Source organism: Haemorhous mexicanus, chromosome Z, assembly GCF_027477595.1.
Source record: "Haemorhous mexicanus isolate bHaeMex1 chromosome Z, bHaeMex1.pri, whole genome shotgun sequence".
Classification (NCBI taxonomy): Eukaryota; Metazoa; Chordata; class Aves; order Passeriformes; family Fringillidae; genus Haemorhous; species Haemorhous mexicanus.
The window spans coordinates 61,285,478-61,302,315 of record NC_082381.1 but is presented as its reverse complement, the minus strand read 5'-3'; the positions used below and the strand labels follow the sequence as shown (position 1 = coordinate 61,302,315).

Sequence of the window (16,838 nt, the reverse complement as noted above, 5' to 3'; positions counted from 1 at the left end):
CCTGTAGCTTTGACACAGCATTTTTTTTTGTTTGCTGTAGGGGAAGTCCCTATGTTATCTGGTCTTCTTAGTTAACTTAAAGCATTTATCATAAACTAGAAGCTTCCACTTCATTCTAGGAATGTTTTTGTAGTCATTTTTTGTTCTTACTGGAAAGAAACTTCACAGCTTGGCTTACGATTATTTTGTCTGTTTTGTGACTCTTTTGTTAACTCATGTATACCACATAGCTGTGTAAGTAAATTTGCCATTTGCAAATGTCATGTTTATTGCTAAACAATTTGAAGCTTATTAAAATATGAGCTTCCTCTAAGTCCTTTATTTGGGCTCCTACTTGCCTTGAGACCTCTGTGCTTCTCTGTGCTTGTGGAGATATGTCTCTGTTGGGCTGATATCCCCCGGGAAGGGCCTAGAAGCAGCAGGGACAGCAGTCTTTGTCTGTCTGGAGGTACATGTGAGGGGTGTGCAGAGAAGTTTTTATTGCATAACCTAATATCTACATCCTTCTTTCTAAGGGACTCATGTTATATGTTTTTGGAAGATTTGAACACAATTAACCGATTGCTGTTAAACACCTCCACATCAATGTGATGTATCAAGAGAAAACCTGATAGCTTCCAGGTAGGGGCTCCTGAGTTTTCTCTAACACGTGCTGGCCTATGGCCCACAAAACCATTAACTTCATACTACAGGTGGCAGTACCTGATGCTTAGGGTATAGAGACCACAGAGGTTTGGGTGTCCTTCCTCTCCTTCAGAACACATCTCTGAGACGTGTATGCTACCAAGGATCACAATTTTCTATTTGATTTTTATTTTATCCTGTAAATACACTCATTAGTAAAATGCTCTCACAACTGCTCTTTGGTTCTTTGGTAATGTCCTGAGTAATATTCTTATTTCAGAATTGCTTTCTTGCAGAAAAGTTATGGCTGAGATCTTGTTAGAGCTATGTTTCATATAATAAGAAATATTATTGCAGCAAAAAAACTATAAGTAACATTGCATGTCCAGATTGTATTATCATGTTATTAAATTGAAAGTTGTTTCCCAGAAGGCTCTTTAAGTGGCAGGGAACAGAAGCAAATAAATTGCTTCTTTGTCTCTGGAAAAGCAGGACATAGCTCCTGTAATTTAGGGATATCCTGGAAACTGTGTCATTTCCAGTCCTTTGATACCAGTCATCCTCCGCATGAGTGTGTATCCGTCGTGCAAGCCATCTGTTTAGAAAGTGAATAAATGATCTCAGCATGTTAAAAAGAAAGGATAAGGCAAGGGACGCAGGGGTACTGATGTCGCTTTTGGTTTTGTTTTTCAGAGCTCACGTCTCTCAGGAACAGAGAAGTTGCCTAGAGAACTCCCTGCTCCGCCACGGCTGCTGGGAAAGGTGAGGCGTAGGAGCACGGCGCTGGGGCTTTTCGGCACGGGCTTCCGCGAAGGGCGGCGGACGGGAGCGGTTCCCGGCAGCGCCACGGCCGGCGCAGCCGCAGCGGGGAGGCCGAGGCCGGGGCCGGGGCCGGGGCCGGGGCCGGGGCCGGGGCCGGGGCGTAGCACACCTGGTCCGACCGAGGCCTGCCCGAGATGGGGCGGGGGACGCTCCGCACAGCTTCGGCGGCCGCGGAGAGAGCCCCAGGTAGGGAGGAGCCGCCCGGCAGGGAGGAGCCGGACGGCAGCTCTGAGGGGCGCGGGGCTGCCGGAGCCCGGAGCCTGTCCCGCCGCTGCACCGACCTCATCCCCCCCCTGAGGTGACCGCGGCGCCGGCGGCCACCGAGCCTGCCCGGGTGCGTTGTCCCCGAAGGCGTTCGGCTGGGAATGCCCCGTGGCAGCCAGAAATTTGTTGCAAAACTCAAACTCCACCACTGCAGTATGGAGCTGTGCAGCAAAACGTGCTTGTGTGTGTGTGTGTGTGTGTGTGTGTGTGTGTGTGTGTGTGTGTGTGTGTGTGTGCGTGCGTGCGCGCGTGTGTATATACATATATATATATAGGAGTATGTATGCATAAACAACAAAATTAAACAATAAGAACAAAAAGAAACTCAACAAAACAAAACACCACCTGTCCTGGTCTTTTATTTGGTGCTTTAAATTTACATGGAAAATGCAACCCTGTGACCTCAAGGTAAGCAATGAAAAAGCGGAAACTAATTTCCTGACATTGAAAGGTCACTACATTGAAAGGTGGCTTCTCTGATCTCACATTATTTTATAAATGTGTTTCAGCTTCTTTCTTTTGCACCTTTTTTTTTCTTCTTTACTGAGACAATATAATTTAGCCTGTTTTTAAGAGCAGCAAAAAAACCCCCCAAAAAAACAACAACAACAAAAAAAAAAACCAGTGGAAATTAACATTTATCGGTCTCAACTACTGCAAATATCCACCCCCTCAATCTCCTAAGGTAGTTTCAGTTGTTACAACCTAAATGTTACATTCAGAAGTTTTATGTACCATGGTTTCCACATTCATCACACATATGGTAAAAACATTAACCTTAATCAATTTTGCATATTACGTGGTTTTTCTTCCATGACAGATACTGTGAGCAGGCTGTCAAGTGGAAAGAAGAAAACAGTGAAAATTTTTAGAGCGCTCATTTTACAGTATTTTAACTCCTCTGAAAATTTCAACCTTTTTCTGATGTATATGAAGATAACTTAAGACAATGGATTTACACTGAAACACATGTTTAGAGTTGTATTTTGTGCTGTTGACTCAGTTCTCCCTCTACAGTCTACAAGTTAATGTGAGTACATCCTTTTTCTTCTAACGCTTGAAGGGGGAGGGGGGTTCTGTATTCTTAAAGGACTTCTAGAATCAAGAAAATGAAAAAGACAGTGCTCTATTTTTTGCTAACATTGTACATAGGATTAAGAACTCTTTTTTCACTACACAGTAGCAAGGCAGTGTCCTTCACTGTGTCCAAATCTTGGGAAGACAATATCCGTCTTTACAAGAGGAGGGTAGGAAGTGCTTTTCCTGTTATTCCTACATTACTTCTATTGCTATGACCTTTGCGGACATGAGAAAATTGTGTAGAAATTTCTAGTTGTTGTTAGCAGCTTTTTGGCATGGTTTGAGATTAATAATCTAGGGACCCTGAGTTTGTGTAAATGGATGACCACTTGGTGTTCCAAGGACTGGTGCTCACACATAGCTTTGATTAGATTATGTGTTTCTTAAAATGCCCATGGCATTTTATGTTTTAATTTTTGCAGCATTTTTTGTGTGTTTGGTTACAGTGAACCACTGTTAGCAATACAGAATTTTCCCTGCTGGGGAACTTTCCAGTAATGAGGAAGTTTCCTAAAGAAGTAGGTATGGTTACATCAACGTTTAAGTTGTCACATGAAGTCTTTTGACAAATAGTTCTGGTGTTTCCTGTCTTTTTCATTTGATTGTGGCAGAAACGTGCAGCAGCAGTACTCAGGAGCAGTTTGCACAGTTTAGAATAAACTTTGCTTTCAAAAAACTGTTTGCCATAGATGTTGGAAGCTGGCAAGAGGACAGAAAGGGCATTGTGGTAGGTACTGTAAGAAAAACAGCAAGCTTTAGTAAAGGACTTTGATGTCAAGGTCTCAAACTGATCCAGAGGATTCTTCTGCTCAGGATAAAACCGGAGAAGGTTCTATAATGGTTATTGTAGTGGTTTTCTTTTTGCATGTGCACCTGGATTTGACCTGGACCTACATTTTTTTCCCTCTGAAAGTGAAAAATTGAATACAGAAGCGAACTTTCTCAGTCTTGAGGAAATTTGTAAGTAATAGTCATACTTCTTTTTTGTATTGTAAAGCTCGTTTTCCTCTACAGTGGGAGAAAACATGCTAACAAGTGTCAGCAATTGCAGGACATAAACTTGGGTCTTAGGGCTATAAAACCTAACTTGTTGTCTGTCTTCCAGGAGTTAATCAGAGCACCCCTTCTGGAGATCATGCCAACACAGTTTTCCTGTCAAAAAGGTGGATAGAGGTTGCAGGCAGGACTATGGTTATCTTTCAGTGTCCTGACTGTAGAGCACATACTGTTTGTTTTAAGCAGTGTACTAGTTCAAAGTAGTCTGCTTTGTTTTGAGCAGTCTACAGCCTCTACTTAAAAAAAAAAAAAAAGGAAAATATTTGGAGTTTGAGTGTGCTGCGACTCTGGTCATTCTGATAGGGGGAGTGCAGATTACCCGGTCAGTCCCAGTGATAGGCTTGTCTCCAGAATAAGGGTGATCATGGCACATTTATGTGATGGGTATGCCTCTATCTTGTTTGAGAAGCTTTCCTTTGGAGCTTAGTTGGTGGTCTGGAGTGCTTGTTACTGTAGCAGGGGAATCATGATGGAGGCATTCTGATGCATACCCGTTCAGAGAAGCTCTTGGCGACCCACAGGATTGGGCTGCAATTTTCTAGTGCTTTCAAGGACATCACTTGTGGCTGAGGAGTAAGTCTGATACCTAACTGCTTTATGAAGCCTAGGATTTATCAATTAATCAGATCTTGCACCCTGAGAATCTTCTTTGTATTTTTCCTGTGCCTGTTTTCAGACTATGTTTACATTGTTAACAATGTAGTGGATTGCCTTTCTTTCTTAGCTCCATATGCATTGCTTGCTACAAAATCAGCTGTTGGGATCAGGCAGCAGCAATCTGAGGAAAAGAGGTAGCTTGAATCAAATTGTTAGAAGGAGTCTAGTTCCCTAAAGCCACAGCACTATAAGGGCACCGGTGTCTTATGAATTCAAGACAAAATTGTTTTTTCACTATCATCTTAAAGTTGACAATCAGAGAAGGAAGGATGAAACATAAAAATTGTGAAGAATGGCAGTTAAGATAGAATTTCATCAGTTAGGAAGTGTCATGAGCATTACAGTTGTCTAATTTCTGATACAGATTCTAAAACTATCACTAGAAAACAGCTAAAGGCAATCCTTCCTTATTTTGGTGGATATTTGTGGGGCCAAAATTTGAACTTTATTTAGAAAAAAATTTACCATTTTCTGTATTTGTGACTTAAAATACAGACTTCCCAAAAGCAGTGGGTGTGTGAAGATTAAATGTATGAGTTGATACTGATAAGCATTTTAAAATTTTAAAATGTTGTGTAGGACTATAAAGCCTATGTCAGTAAAGAGGGGAAAAACTTATGACAGAAAAGTGAAATGACTTTTGTATTCAGATGTAAAGCAGCAGAAATTCAAGGCAATAGATTCTGCTTTTAGATTGACTGGCTTTGTCACTGTTTTACAAAGGCACTATTGTGTGAACAGTTGATTCATAGTTGTTATTGCGTAAATGTGCGTTTTGAGATTAACTACTGCATGAATTGTTTTCACAATATATGTAACTTTGTGAGCCTTCTGGTATGTACTGTGGGACCAGGGTAAAAAAGCAGGGTGTATTCACTTAATGTTAAAATAAAGCTTAAAGGTGGGAAAGAACCAAGTTCTATTCCCTGCACTGACAGTATAGAAAATTCTTTCATTCTCATAATGGGACCAGCATTCCCTGCTATAGTTAGGGGTACAGCTGGGTATTTGTGAGTGACTTACTCACTTACCAACAGATGATGATAGAGGATTTATTCAGCCATCTGTCAAGAACAGATATTTAAAGCAAATAAAGGAAGATGTTTTTCCTGGACCTACCCATGTAGGAAGATTTCTGCCTGATTGTCTACTGGGTGCAGTTTCATCCTGTTTTTAAATAGGGTGGAATTCAGTGTCTCCTGTCCAGTTCTTTGTGTGGATTGCTATAAAGTGTATTTGACAGTGCAACTCAGAAAATGAGTATTTATTTATATTTGTCTATTTTTTATCGGTTTAGGTTCCATCTGCATCATGGGAAGTCCTTTGTTTTTGTATGTATTTTTATTCTACTGGCATTTCCTAAATGGTAAGAAGCCATAAAAAGCAGTAGAACTGCTGTTTTAGTGTGTTTTCTTTCATTGTATAAACACAGAAATGTTAATTTCTCCAGTTTTCCTTCAGCTGCTAGCATTTGAGGTTTTTTCCCTTAATGTTTTAAGTGAAAAGTCTAAGTATGGCTTTACATTTAACTAGATGTATGTATTTTGATATGGGGCCAGGTTAAAATCCCCGTCAGTGTTCCAGCAGAGGCACTGTTTCAAACAAGATACCATTAGCATTACACCAAAGGTTTTCTAGGCTCTATCAAACCTGAGAAATGTTGTGTACCCTTTAACATTGTAGGTAAAAAACAATTGGCATTTATATAAACAGAACATTCCCATTGGAGGGACTAACACTTGCCTGTTACCATGGCAGTATTTTCTCAAAGCAGCAGCTGAGGGGCTGTGCTTATACAGTTCACTGGTTTTAGTACAGCATCACACCGTGTGTGTGCACAAAGTAGGTGTCTACAGATATGAATGCCCATTCTGTGGTATATAGCATAGGTCTTGTGTTTTGTCACACACTTGAACAATTACATACTAAAGTGTTTAACTTTTCAGATCAGAGCAGATACTTTGGTCCTTAAAATTTCCTATGGATATGGTAAGACATGACTTTAAAGATTAGGTGTATTATTTAAAAACTAAGCTTTCTTCCAAATTTTGTTTTTCAGCTTTATTCACTGTCGAAGCTCCTCAGTCACTCTGCATTGCGGAACGTGGGAACAATGTGACCATGGAATGCACATTTCCAGTGAATGGGAAATTAGAGTTTAGAGATTTAAGTGTCAGCTGGGAAAAGAAAGATGAGTTGAAGCAGGTTTATGTACTTCACAAAGGAGAGGAAGACCTCAAAATTCAGCACAGTGACTTTAGAGGAAGAATAAAATTGTTGAAAGAGAATCTGAAATTGGGACAATCTCTCCTTCAGATCACTGATGTGAAGCTCAGAGATGCAGGGGTTTACCGCTGTGTTATTGTCTATGGGGGAGCTGACTACAAGACAATCCATCTGAAAGTTAAGGGTACGTCTGCTACTACCAGAGGTTCAATACTCTGATACTCTTAAAAGGTTTTAGAGGAGACCCTGAAGTAAGATATATCTGGATTAGCAGTTAAAGAAACCTCATTAGAGACAGGAGCTGTCCAATGGTGCTTGTGCAGCTGTGTAACTTGGCACTTCTGTTTAGGCTGAATTTGTGTTCTGTCCTTTAAATCCGCCATGGCATGTAAGGAATCAGGTTGCAAAATCATGTGTAGAGTACAAAGACCATGAAGCCTGGTGAGCTTTCTAAACCACATCAAAATTGTAATAAATCTTGTACCTCCAGTTACAGACTCAATAGCGATACTTACTTTTCATGTCAAAATCCAAGCTGAAACGTGACCCTGGGGGCTGGGTAAAAAGAAAAGGTGTCTTTCATTTAATACAGGCTGTTCTTCTAGCTTCCTGTTGGTAATGATTTTTTTTCCCCCAATTGTTTAGCTCCTTACAGAATTATAAACCAAGGAGTGGTGAGCACAGGACACAATGAATGGAAGTTGACGTGTCAGTCAGAGGGATACCCAGAAGCTGAAGTGATATGGCAAAATAGAAACTACGAAGATTTGACTTATAAGGCAAACACAAAATTTGAAACTGCAAGTGACCAGTTGTACCGTGTGACAAGTACCCTTACAATCAAAAGTGGAATTGATGAGATTTATTACTGTATATTCTGGAATAAAGAGCTGCAAGAAAATACAACTGCCATTTTACACATAGCAGGTAACACTTCTAAATTTCATTATGGTAATACACTTCAAGGGGCTAATGTAATTTTGTCCCAGTCAAATCAGCTGTGATTTGTTTCTCTTTCCAAATTTTGAAGAGGCTAGAAAGAAATACCTGTGTCATTAAGTTTTGTTATTAATGTATACTTTCACCATACTAACATGTTCATCATGCATGTATGGTCAGAATTTAAAGACAGGAATTTTGTGTGACCTGCAGGTATCTGGAAATTGAGCCTAAATGTTTAAAAAGTTCCATTATTTGGAAGACATGCAACTCAGCACCTGGAAATTAAATTCTTCCATCTTCCAAGAATATTCTGGATTGTTGATGATTACTGTCACATAAACTTGAACAATATGGTCTTTTCCTGCCACCACAGCCTTTGCTTTGAGCATATTTAAATTTAAGTAATTGTACACAGATGTTTTTCTAATAAAGTCAGATCATAAACGGACAAGACCAATACAATTCCTAACTAAACCCTTTAACTGAGCAGCTCCTCTGCTGCTTTTGCTTTTAATTATTCTTTTCTGCATTGTAGCCTGATATGTTTTCAACCAGACTGGAGACCCAATCCAATTAAAAAATAGTATTTCTCTTTTTCAGACTGTTACTTAGTGAGGTCATTTCCTGGGCTCAGTTCACCACCTAGTTTTAAAAACACCTGTGTGACTGCATGTTTTGGACATGACAAGGGTTTGAAGCAGGCATGTTTAGAGTGAGAAAACCAAGTAATTATTTCAATGGGCAAGTTTGATTTTAACAAGAAAAGTATCTGGGCTTCAAGGAGTCCACTTACTCTTTGCATTTATAGCAATCATTACCCGATGAAAGGAACTGTGTCCTCTTTTCAATTACCTTTTTTCCTTTAATCCTGACGGGAAACTAAGGCAGATGTAACACTTTGACAAACAGAATTCTGATGGGATCAGAGGCACTATCACATGGAATGCAGAGAACAAAGAAAATATTAATATGTTCTATCTTCCCCCCACCTTATTTGGAAAAAGTGTTATGTGTACCATTAAGACCTGACCTTAGACACAATCTATAATGTTGTTGTCATGTCTTAATTGCTCACAGCAAAAATAATACAGTGAAAATGAAAGGCAAAGGGAGGATCCTGTGCAATTAGGCAATAATGTCTTATCCTATGCAATAATGTCTTATCTCCCACCTGTTTTTCTTGAAGATTCAACTGATGGCATTCTCCAGACTGAGAGCAGACGCTTTGTTGGAGCAACTCTCATTGCTACTGCTTTTGTTGGATCAGTGCTTCTGTTTCTGCTCTGCATAATAAAAGGTTTGCAAATTATTTATTTTAGAGTATCTCAGTTATTATCAATCTGCTCTGTTAATTCGTCCTTGCTGAGTGGAATGAGACAGCTTTTTACCATATAATTTGTTTATCTTTCTTTGCTGGACTTGAGTAGATACTAGCAATTTGACAGAGTGAAAGAGGTTATCAGCCCCTCACAACCTGCACTTAGCCATGCATGTCTGTTAATCTTTCTTACAGGTAAGCATGTAAGCAGTAAGATTAGTGTCTTACCTATTGCAACATCAAAGCACTTATTATTACCTACTGGAAATTGGAGTTTCCTGTTCTGTGTCCTCCCTTTTGACTGGGGACCAGAATGCTGATAGCAGACAGGATACTGGAGACTTTTTAGTGGTTCTTTTTCTGCATTCTCTGAAAAATTTCACTGAACTGTGAGAGCATCTGTTTTTTAAAATGAATATTTCATTGATTTCCTTACTAACTTTTGAGCTTTCTCAGTTCACTTCCTGAATTAATATTGGATATTTTCAGCATCACAGTATGTTCAAAAGCTAAAGCATTGGCAATAATTTGTTTTCACTTGCTAGCTAACAAAACAAAAACTTGAAGAAATAATTTGTAGGTTGTCTGAGTATGAAAAGACTATAGCTAGCGCCCAAAATATAGGAAAAAAAAGGTTTAAAACTTGTTACTTAAACTGAAAGAAGTACTGTTAATTTCTTTTTCTTTCATAGGTTGGGTGGGGGAGGGGGTGGCTGTGGAAACATCCTGAGAGAAGTATTCATAAGCTTAACAGGCTTGCAGGTGATTCTAACAGGCTGCAAGAGGACTGTAGATAATCCTACAAGTATTAGAATATACTTGCCCTAAGAACATAATAGGAGTAGGAGGAGAACATGAAAGTGGAAGAACGGACAGCAAAATCCTTGACTGCTCAAAAGAATCCCACTGGGGATTTCATTGAAGGTCAGAAGTTTCCTAGGTTGCCTGACTAATATTTATTGTTTGTGTGTGTAAGTGATAATGCACTTCACATTAGCTTTCGTGTCTATCTATATATACACACATACACATGTGAGTGTGTGTGTGTTTGGTAAACTACAAGTTGATTCAAAAGGTAAACTAGTGACAATAAGTTTTTGTCTTAAGTCCTAAGCTGTCCTGGGTTACTGGACAAGTGATCTTTTCAGAACAGAATCTTCCCAGAATGTGAGCATTTTTCCCCTGAAAAAGCACTGAGAAGATGATGCCCTTTCTGTTCCCTGTTTTATGATATGTTCAAATTCTGGGTGAAAAAATGCAATGGGAAACCATTTGAACAAGTATTTTCCAGTGATGTTAGTGCATAGTATCAACTGAGTTCCAGCTTAGAAACAAGAAAAGGAGGTCAAAAAGGAAACCAACAGACTGGGAGCACTGAAGAATTTATTTTAAAGTCTTGGAAGAAATTTAGTGTTTTGAGAACAAATGATTACACTATGTAATGTGTGCCCCTCCCACCAATGTGTTTAAGCTCCTCATTAGCAAGTATTTTGGATTGTTTTTAAATTTTTTTTTGTTTTCTTTCAGCTAGAGCAAATAAGGGCAACAGAACACCTGTGGCAAGTCCATCAATAACAAGTATGTACATACGAGATAAGTCTAGCAGAGTGTGATTCTTGTGGAAATAATTGCTTGAACATTAACTTCATAATGATGACAACCAAATGGGGATTTAAATTCTGTTTTGATTTTGCTTTCTACATTTCATTTACATAACAACTATAAATTACAATTGAAGAATAGCTTTTTATGACTGTGTCATCCTTTTGAAAGGAAAATGTGAAAGAAAAGCATACTTGTTCCAGGAACTGATGCACTCCTGATATGCACAAGAAAAGGAGAGAGCAGTATGCTGTGTTTTGGAAAGTCTGCAATAGGATGGGACAGGCTCCCTGGAACATAATACCTCAGAATGGCATCATGTCCTGATGTGCAGACTTTTTGCTGCAATTTGAACTGCGTTGGCACATTCCTCTGTTTTCTCCAGTATCATAGCTTGCATTTGAGGGTCTTTGTCACAACATTCATGACAGAGAGTTTTGCCCCATTGAGAGAAACCCAGGGAACCTTTAGTTTCTGTGTTGTGATATTGATACTATTTACTATGAGCAAAGCTCAGTGGAAGGCCAGTACCACCATGACAGGTGGTATTGAAGGAAATTAAGAAAAGAGCAAAGAGACTTAATATTTACAGCAGGAAAGAAGAGATTAAAATCCTTTTGCTGCCTCTCAAACTGGTTACTGGCTGACATTTTTAATTTGTGGTATGGGTATTGGGAGACCACCACAAATTAAATTGCTGTGTGAAAACTGGTTCATGCAGGCCATTGGCATTTTTCCTAAGAAAAACTCTCTTGAGAATACTTGCCCAAACACACAGAGCATTTGTTGTTAATCTCATCCCTTGCTCTGGATTCAAGTCACTCTAGATCCTGAGTGGACTGAGGTGGCAGTTTCTAACACAGATCTATCATTATAGGAAGAGTTTAAGCTATGCTCACTGCTGTGTGTATGTATGTCCTTTGCTTACAGAACTGTCAAAAGATAAGAATACACACAACTGGAGAGATGCTTCCTTTGAAGACAGAGAGCTGAATTGTAAGTATAAATGATGAAGGAAAAATTAGTAGCAAATTTTACACAGCATAAACCATGCCTGGTCACTGGAGCATCAATTCAAGACTGCTTCATTTAGCCTCTTGTTTCAACAGACAGAGCCTTCCAGAGATAATACAGCCACCCATTCTGTGTCTTACAAACTCACCATCATAACTGTTTGTTACATCAAATAATGAATCTGGTTTTTAAAATAGAACGTAAAGATAGACAAAGGAAAATGTGATGTGGAGATATATAAAAACCCAAACCAGTCGCTTTTTCCAGCTTGTACTTTTGCTATAGAAAGAGTTGTTCATGCATATCTGTAAGGGTGGTGATGGCAATGAGGGAGGGGACAGGAACCTGTCACAGCCACTTGAGCAGGTCTCGAGCTGTGCGATTCTGCCTCAACAAAGCAAGAAAATATATGAACAAATATTTCAAATCTATGAAACATCCTATGGTGTGGAACAGGAGGATGAAATTATTGAGGTTTTTTCTCTCACTTTCTTGCTGACTTCTAAAACACTTGCATTAATTTCATCCCAAATCCCTCCCTGCTACACTTTACTGCAGTAAACTTACAGGTAAGCCTGCTGGTCCTGCAGATGTTGATCTCCAAGCCAAAGAGTTAGGGTCTGGGGATATGCCACTGGGAATACAGGCAGAGGGAGCAATAAATGTATTTGAAAGAATTTTAAAAGGTTTTGAGAGAAAGGGGGACCTAAGCAACAGCAATCTCCCTATATTTGCTAAAGAGGATTTCCCAACAGTATGTTTGAACTACCACTTTTATTTCCTCCCATGATCATCTTTTCCTGTTTGATCTTCTAATTAATTTAATTTTAGATCTTTAAGTTTGACAATGAAGGAAACCTTTTGGTACCTTCAAGCTCTAGGAAAGGGGTGCAAAACTATGAAGTGTTCTGTGCCTTCATCATTTTGTAATTTGATAATTTTTTCATATCATTCTTCCTGTTACAGATATGCAAATTGAGAAGACCTAGAGAGAGCAGGGGAAGACTTTTTCCCACTGTTGTGAAGATTTGTCAGCTCAAATGTTCTGTGTTCTATGTATTGAAGGGGATATTATTTTTTTGTATTTATTGTGATGGCAGTCTTCTATATTGTTGTAACACAGGAAAAAATGTAATGAAGTTAAAATAATTATTATAGCATAAAAAAATTATTGAATGCAGGCTTCTGAATATGTTACTGGATATTGAGGTATTTATTTAAATATCAAAGTTTCTACCTTCTCAAGTTTAGACAAATGTGTCTTTTAAAGTTTTCATTTAATTGAATGTATCTTTCAGGTAAAGCACTTTAGGTCTATGACCATCACGAATTTCATAGCTAGCTCTTGATAGGTCATCTTCTGAACCTTTTTTTCTTCTTTCTTCACCTGAGTTCTCAATTTCCTGCACATAACTGGTTTTCCATACTTTAAAGAATCTTTTCAATACTTTGATCCTAATAAAAGGTGCAACAAGACAAGTTGCCATACATACAGGGCATTTTCATTATTAAAATACCAGATGCTCTCAGCTAAGCCTGAAAAAGATGATTTAAAACTCTTGGTAACTATGGTTTGGAAACTAAATAATACTAAACTTTTTGATATTTTCTTTGAAAAGCATTTTGGGCATTTAATTTCCTCATGATATTGCTGGCACTACTTGGTTACTGCTCACTGTCTTCTGATTTGCAGTCTGGGGATAATACAATTCTTTGGTCATTTAGGAAAAACAGCCCTTTCTTTAGATTACCATTTTGTTTTCATGGAAATGGAAAAAGGAAAACCTATTTACTTCAAGGACATGAAATACATGCACATGTGATTACATAGAAATGCTGAAGAAACTTGTTCCTGGATCCCATTTCACAGGTTATTGTTATGTTACATTTTGCTAAGTGCATAGCCTTTTGGGGGGGATCACACACAGGTGGAAAAATATTATTACAATGGTCTTCACTATTGTATCTTTTGAATAAAAAAATTTTAAAAAACAATTTTTTAGTTGTTTTTCTTGTGGTTTTTCCTCGTTTCCTCAACCTGTCAGCAGGTAGTGTGAGCTCTATTTGCATATTTCTGAGAAAAAACAGTATCTAAGATTTTGGTGTAGGAGAGAGTCTACAGCCATGACCTCCCTCTAACGGCTCCCACAAAGAACAGATGGCAGAGGACTGGAATCTCTTTGGACTCAGGTTTTATTTTTTATTTGAAAATAAATAATGTATTGTACAGTCCCAAGAATGTGGACACAGTCCTCATTCATGAATGCCAGGGCTTCACTGCTGGCAGTATTCAAACTAGCTAATGCAAGGTTGTCTTTAATAATCTCAGAAAGCTGTCCTCTTTAGTAAAATAGAGAAATGTCTCTCAGAATCATAATGGGGTTGGTCAACCACAGTTAAGTAAAATAGTTACTACAGAGTCATTTCCCTGATTCATTGCAGACCTTGTGTATTCCGATACTGCTGCTTCCCAACATGCTTTTTGAATCTGGGTGTCATTGAAGGTGATAGCCAAATTTTAATTATCTACAGAGAGGTTTTTGAAATATCAGGGCCATTTGTAGACAAAGTACTGACTCAGCACAAAAATATAGAATCATATCACTGCATAAAAGATTCCCTTTCCAGACAAGATGACCTTTTCACTTTCTACTTCCTGTTTGATATTGGACAAGTTGTGCGCATATTACAGTAAAAGTGAAGAAGTCTCCTCTTGTTAGTTCTTATTGGTCTTTGCAAGGCAGTGCTTTTTTAGTGTTACGGAACTGAAGTTAATGTCTTTATCAAACTCTACTGTATAGCAGGAACTGTTAAATTTCTCTTTTCCCAGTAGGAGAAAGGGCAAGTTACTGTTGAAAGTGCTGTATATCAGATGAGTAAGATAATGAAATGAGAAGATAAAAATAGAAATTCTTTAACTGAACCCTAACTTCTAAAATGACAGTGCTTGAATTCCTGAGTGCTTGATGGAAAGCATTAAATGTTGCTACTTCTTTAGAAAAGCAGGACATGTGGTAAATAACAGGTAAAGTGAAAATCCCTGCCATCACTAAATAAGCTCTCTTTTATACTTCTCTGAAATACTAAGCTGAACTTGTCTAATCTTATTTTAGAAATTAAGCTTTTAGTGTAATTTAAGTTTTGTGGCTTCACTTTTATGAATACAGGGAGACAGGCCCACATGTTTATCTTTCAATGCCATAAGTGGTTTCAGGTAAAGTATTTTCCACTCATAACAGAGGCAGAATACACATCAAAGTGAAAATAGAACACATTTAGTTAATGAGAACTAGGTAAGTGGAAATCCTTCCTAACCTAACACAAAAAATGTAGTTAAGCACTATATGTGTAATAACATTTTTTTCTTCCATTAAAAACTTTTGCATGATGCTTCAGTGTTTTCAGATAGCTGGAAGACAAAATACAGCAGCAAGCAGGAGCAGACTTAGCTTCAGTAAGCTGCATTTTACTTTCTAGTAGCTAAGCATTATTAGATTTCCAAAAGTGCTCAGAAAAGCCTGGTTCATGTGCACAGTCAAAATTGGCTTATTGCTATTTTAGTTCAGGACTCATTTATTTTACAAATGTAACTACGAACCAGTGTGGTGGCCTGCTTTGTGATGTGGCATTTAATTTTGTAGAATATGAAAGCAATTGATAATTACAATTCCAATAAAGATCTAATAATATGAAAAATGGAATCATTGCTATTGACCTGCACAGCTTTTCATGGAGTAGAACTGCAGGACTTTCAACTGTGTCCCTTTTCACCTTTGGTTAAAAAAATTCCAATAGTGCGTCATTCAAGCACGGGCTAGCCAGGAAAACAACAAACGTATTAAGAGTGGAATTTCTGCTTTTGCAGACCTTAACAGTAGGACTTCTGGTTTTTCAGCATATTGTCCCAGATTCCCTGTCTCTCTCTGTCTCCATATTTTTCTGGCTCTGAAGTGTATGATTGTCCCAGGCAAGTCAGATACTACTGGATTCATGTGATGCCCTAGGTAAGTCACTGATTCTTGGGCAATTTCAGTGAGCTATCTCCTTGTTCCAATATGGGAACACATGAAGAAAACATACTGTAGGCAGGACTAGCTAAGAATGAGTAGAAGATGGTGATGGTGGTTGTGAAGTAACTTCGGTGTTTCTTTTCTGTCATGCAAATCATTGACTTCTGCCAAAGAAGTCATTGGAGCTTTTCTGGGAAAAGGTGAGACTACTCGTGAATTACTGTATGTGACAGGGCTACACATGACAAGCTTACTGAGGAAAAATAAAGTAATGTAACAGTGGTTTTGTTGAGCTAGTTTGATCTGTACTAGGCAGCAGGAGACATAATTTCTTAAATCAGTCTGGAACTGTGAGGCAGGCAATCATCATACATCATCCCAAACCAGCCAGGATTTGCAGGAGTAAAGCCACAATAATTTTTTGTGTTGAGGTAGAGCACAATTCCCACAAGCAGTGAGAATCTAATAGGAGACAAAAGAGTATGTGTGTCCCACCTCTAGAACAAACATATCTGTATCTCTTTTATGTCTCTCACTTATCATGTCATCATAAATTAAAAGACAGAGTGATGAAAAATGAAAAGATGCATCCATTGATAAAGCTGTTTGATAGAACAAAATTCTTTTATTTCGGAAGGGGATCTATCAGTCACCTAATCCAATCTTCCACTCAAAGCAGTGACATTGTAAAAAAAATTGTGCAGGCTTTGTCCTGTAAAGTTCAGAACATTTGTAAGCATGGAGATTCATAACCTCGCTGAAGTGTTTGATTAGCCTCATAGTGGGGGTCTCTTTTGTTTTGTTTTTTGTTTTTTTGACAATAACATCAACTTAGATAAAAATTAAGAGGAAATAGATTCTGCAAATATTAGGTAATTGCTTGATGAATTCTTATAAAATTAATCTGATGAAGGTATGAAAATGTAACTTGATGAATGTTCAACAGTCCTAGTAAATGCAAGTTCAGATGAAAACGCTGTACACTGCTTTAAAAGGTTATAAACCCACTGAAAATCATGGGTATAATCCAAAGCAGAATTTGAGCACACAGATTTTACAAAATGCTTTGTATAATTTAGGGGGACGCATGCACATTCTCGGCAATGCAGAGAAGTGAGCTCAGTGTACATTCAGCATGAAACTGAAACTGAGAAAAGCCCTTTCAACATAGTCAGGTTTTTTATGACATAAAGCCTGAATAAGGACAGCCTACAAGCTGTGCT

The 16,838-nt window shown here is 38.3% G+C and overlaps 1 protein-coding gene across 8 annotated transcripts; it reads left to right on the top strand.

Moving 5' to 3' along the window:
- Positions 1–1,143: 1,143 nt before the first annotated feature.
- LOC132341745 (programmed cell death 1 ligand 1-like) lies at positions 1,144–13,600 on the top strand. 8 transcript variants are annotated; one of them, XM_059873756.1, is made up of 11 exons: positions 1,144–1,230; positions 1,318–1,386; positions 2,531–2,740; positions 3,704–3,750; positions 5,801–5,869; positions 6,563–6,913; positions 7,375–7,656; positions 8,858–8,968; positions 10,517–10,567; positions 11,522–11,587; positions 12,572–13,600. In XM_059873756.1, exons 5-11 carry the CDS (start codon positions 5,815–5,817, stop codon positions 12,592–12,594), a joined length of 939 nt encoding a protein of 312 aa, XP_059729739.1. In that variant the 5' UTR covers positions 1,144–1,230; positions 1,318–1,386; positions 2,531–2,740; positions 3,704–3,750; positions 5,801–5,814; the 3' UTR covers positions 12,595–13,600. The 8 variants fall into 8 exon arrangements, with proteins under 8 accessions (XP_059729739.1, XP_059729745.1, XP_059729744.1 ...); XM_059873762.1 differs by having other exon boundaries at positions 3,641–3,750; XM_059873761.1 differs by lacking the exons at positions 1,144–1,230; positions 1,318–1,386 and adding an exon at positions 1,538–1,632.
- The last annotated feature ends 3,238 nt before the right edge of the window (positions 13,601–16,838 follow it).

Bases quoted from the DNA above. Each gene is read 5' to 3' on its own strand.
- LOC132341745 (XM_059873755.1), top strand. From the start codon at position 3,480: ATGTTGGAAGCTGGCAAGAGGACAGAAAGGGCATTGTG. The intron at 3,751-5,800 runs GTAAGTAATAGT...TTATCGGTTTAG, and splicing joins TCTCAGTCTTGAGGAAATTT to GTTCCATCTGCATCATGGGA. The intron at 11,588-12,571 runs GTAAGTATAAAT...TTCCTGTTACAG, and splicing joins TGAAGACAGAGAGCTGAATT to ATATGCAAATTGAGAAGACC.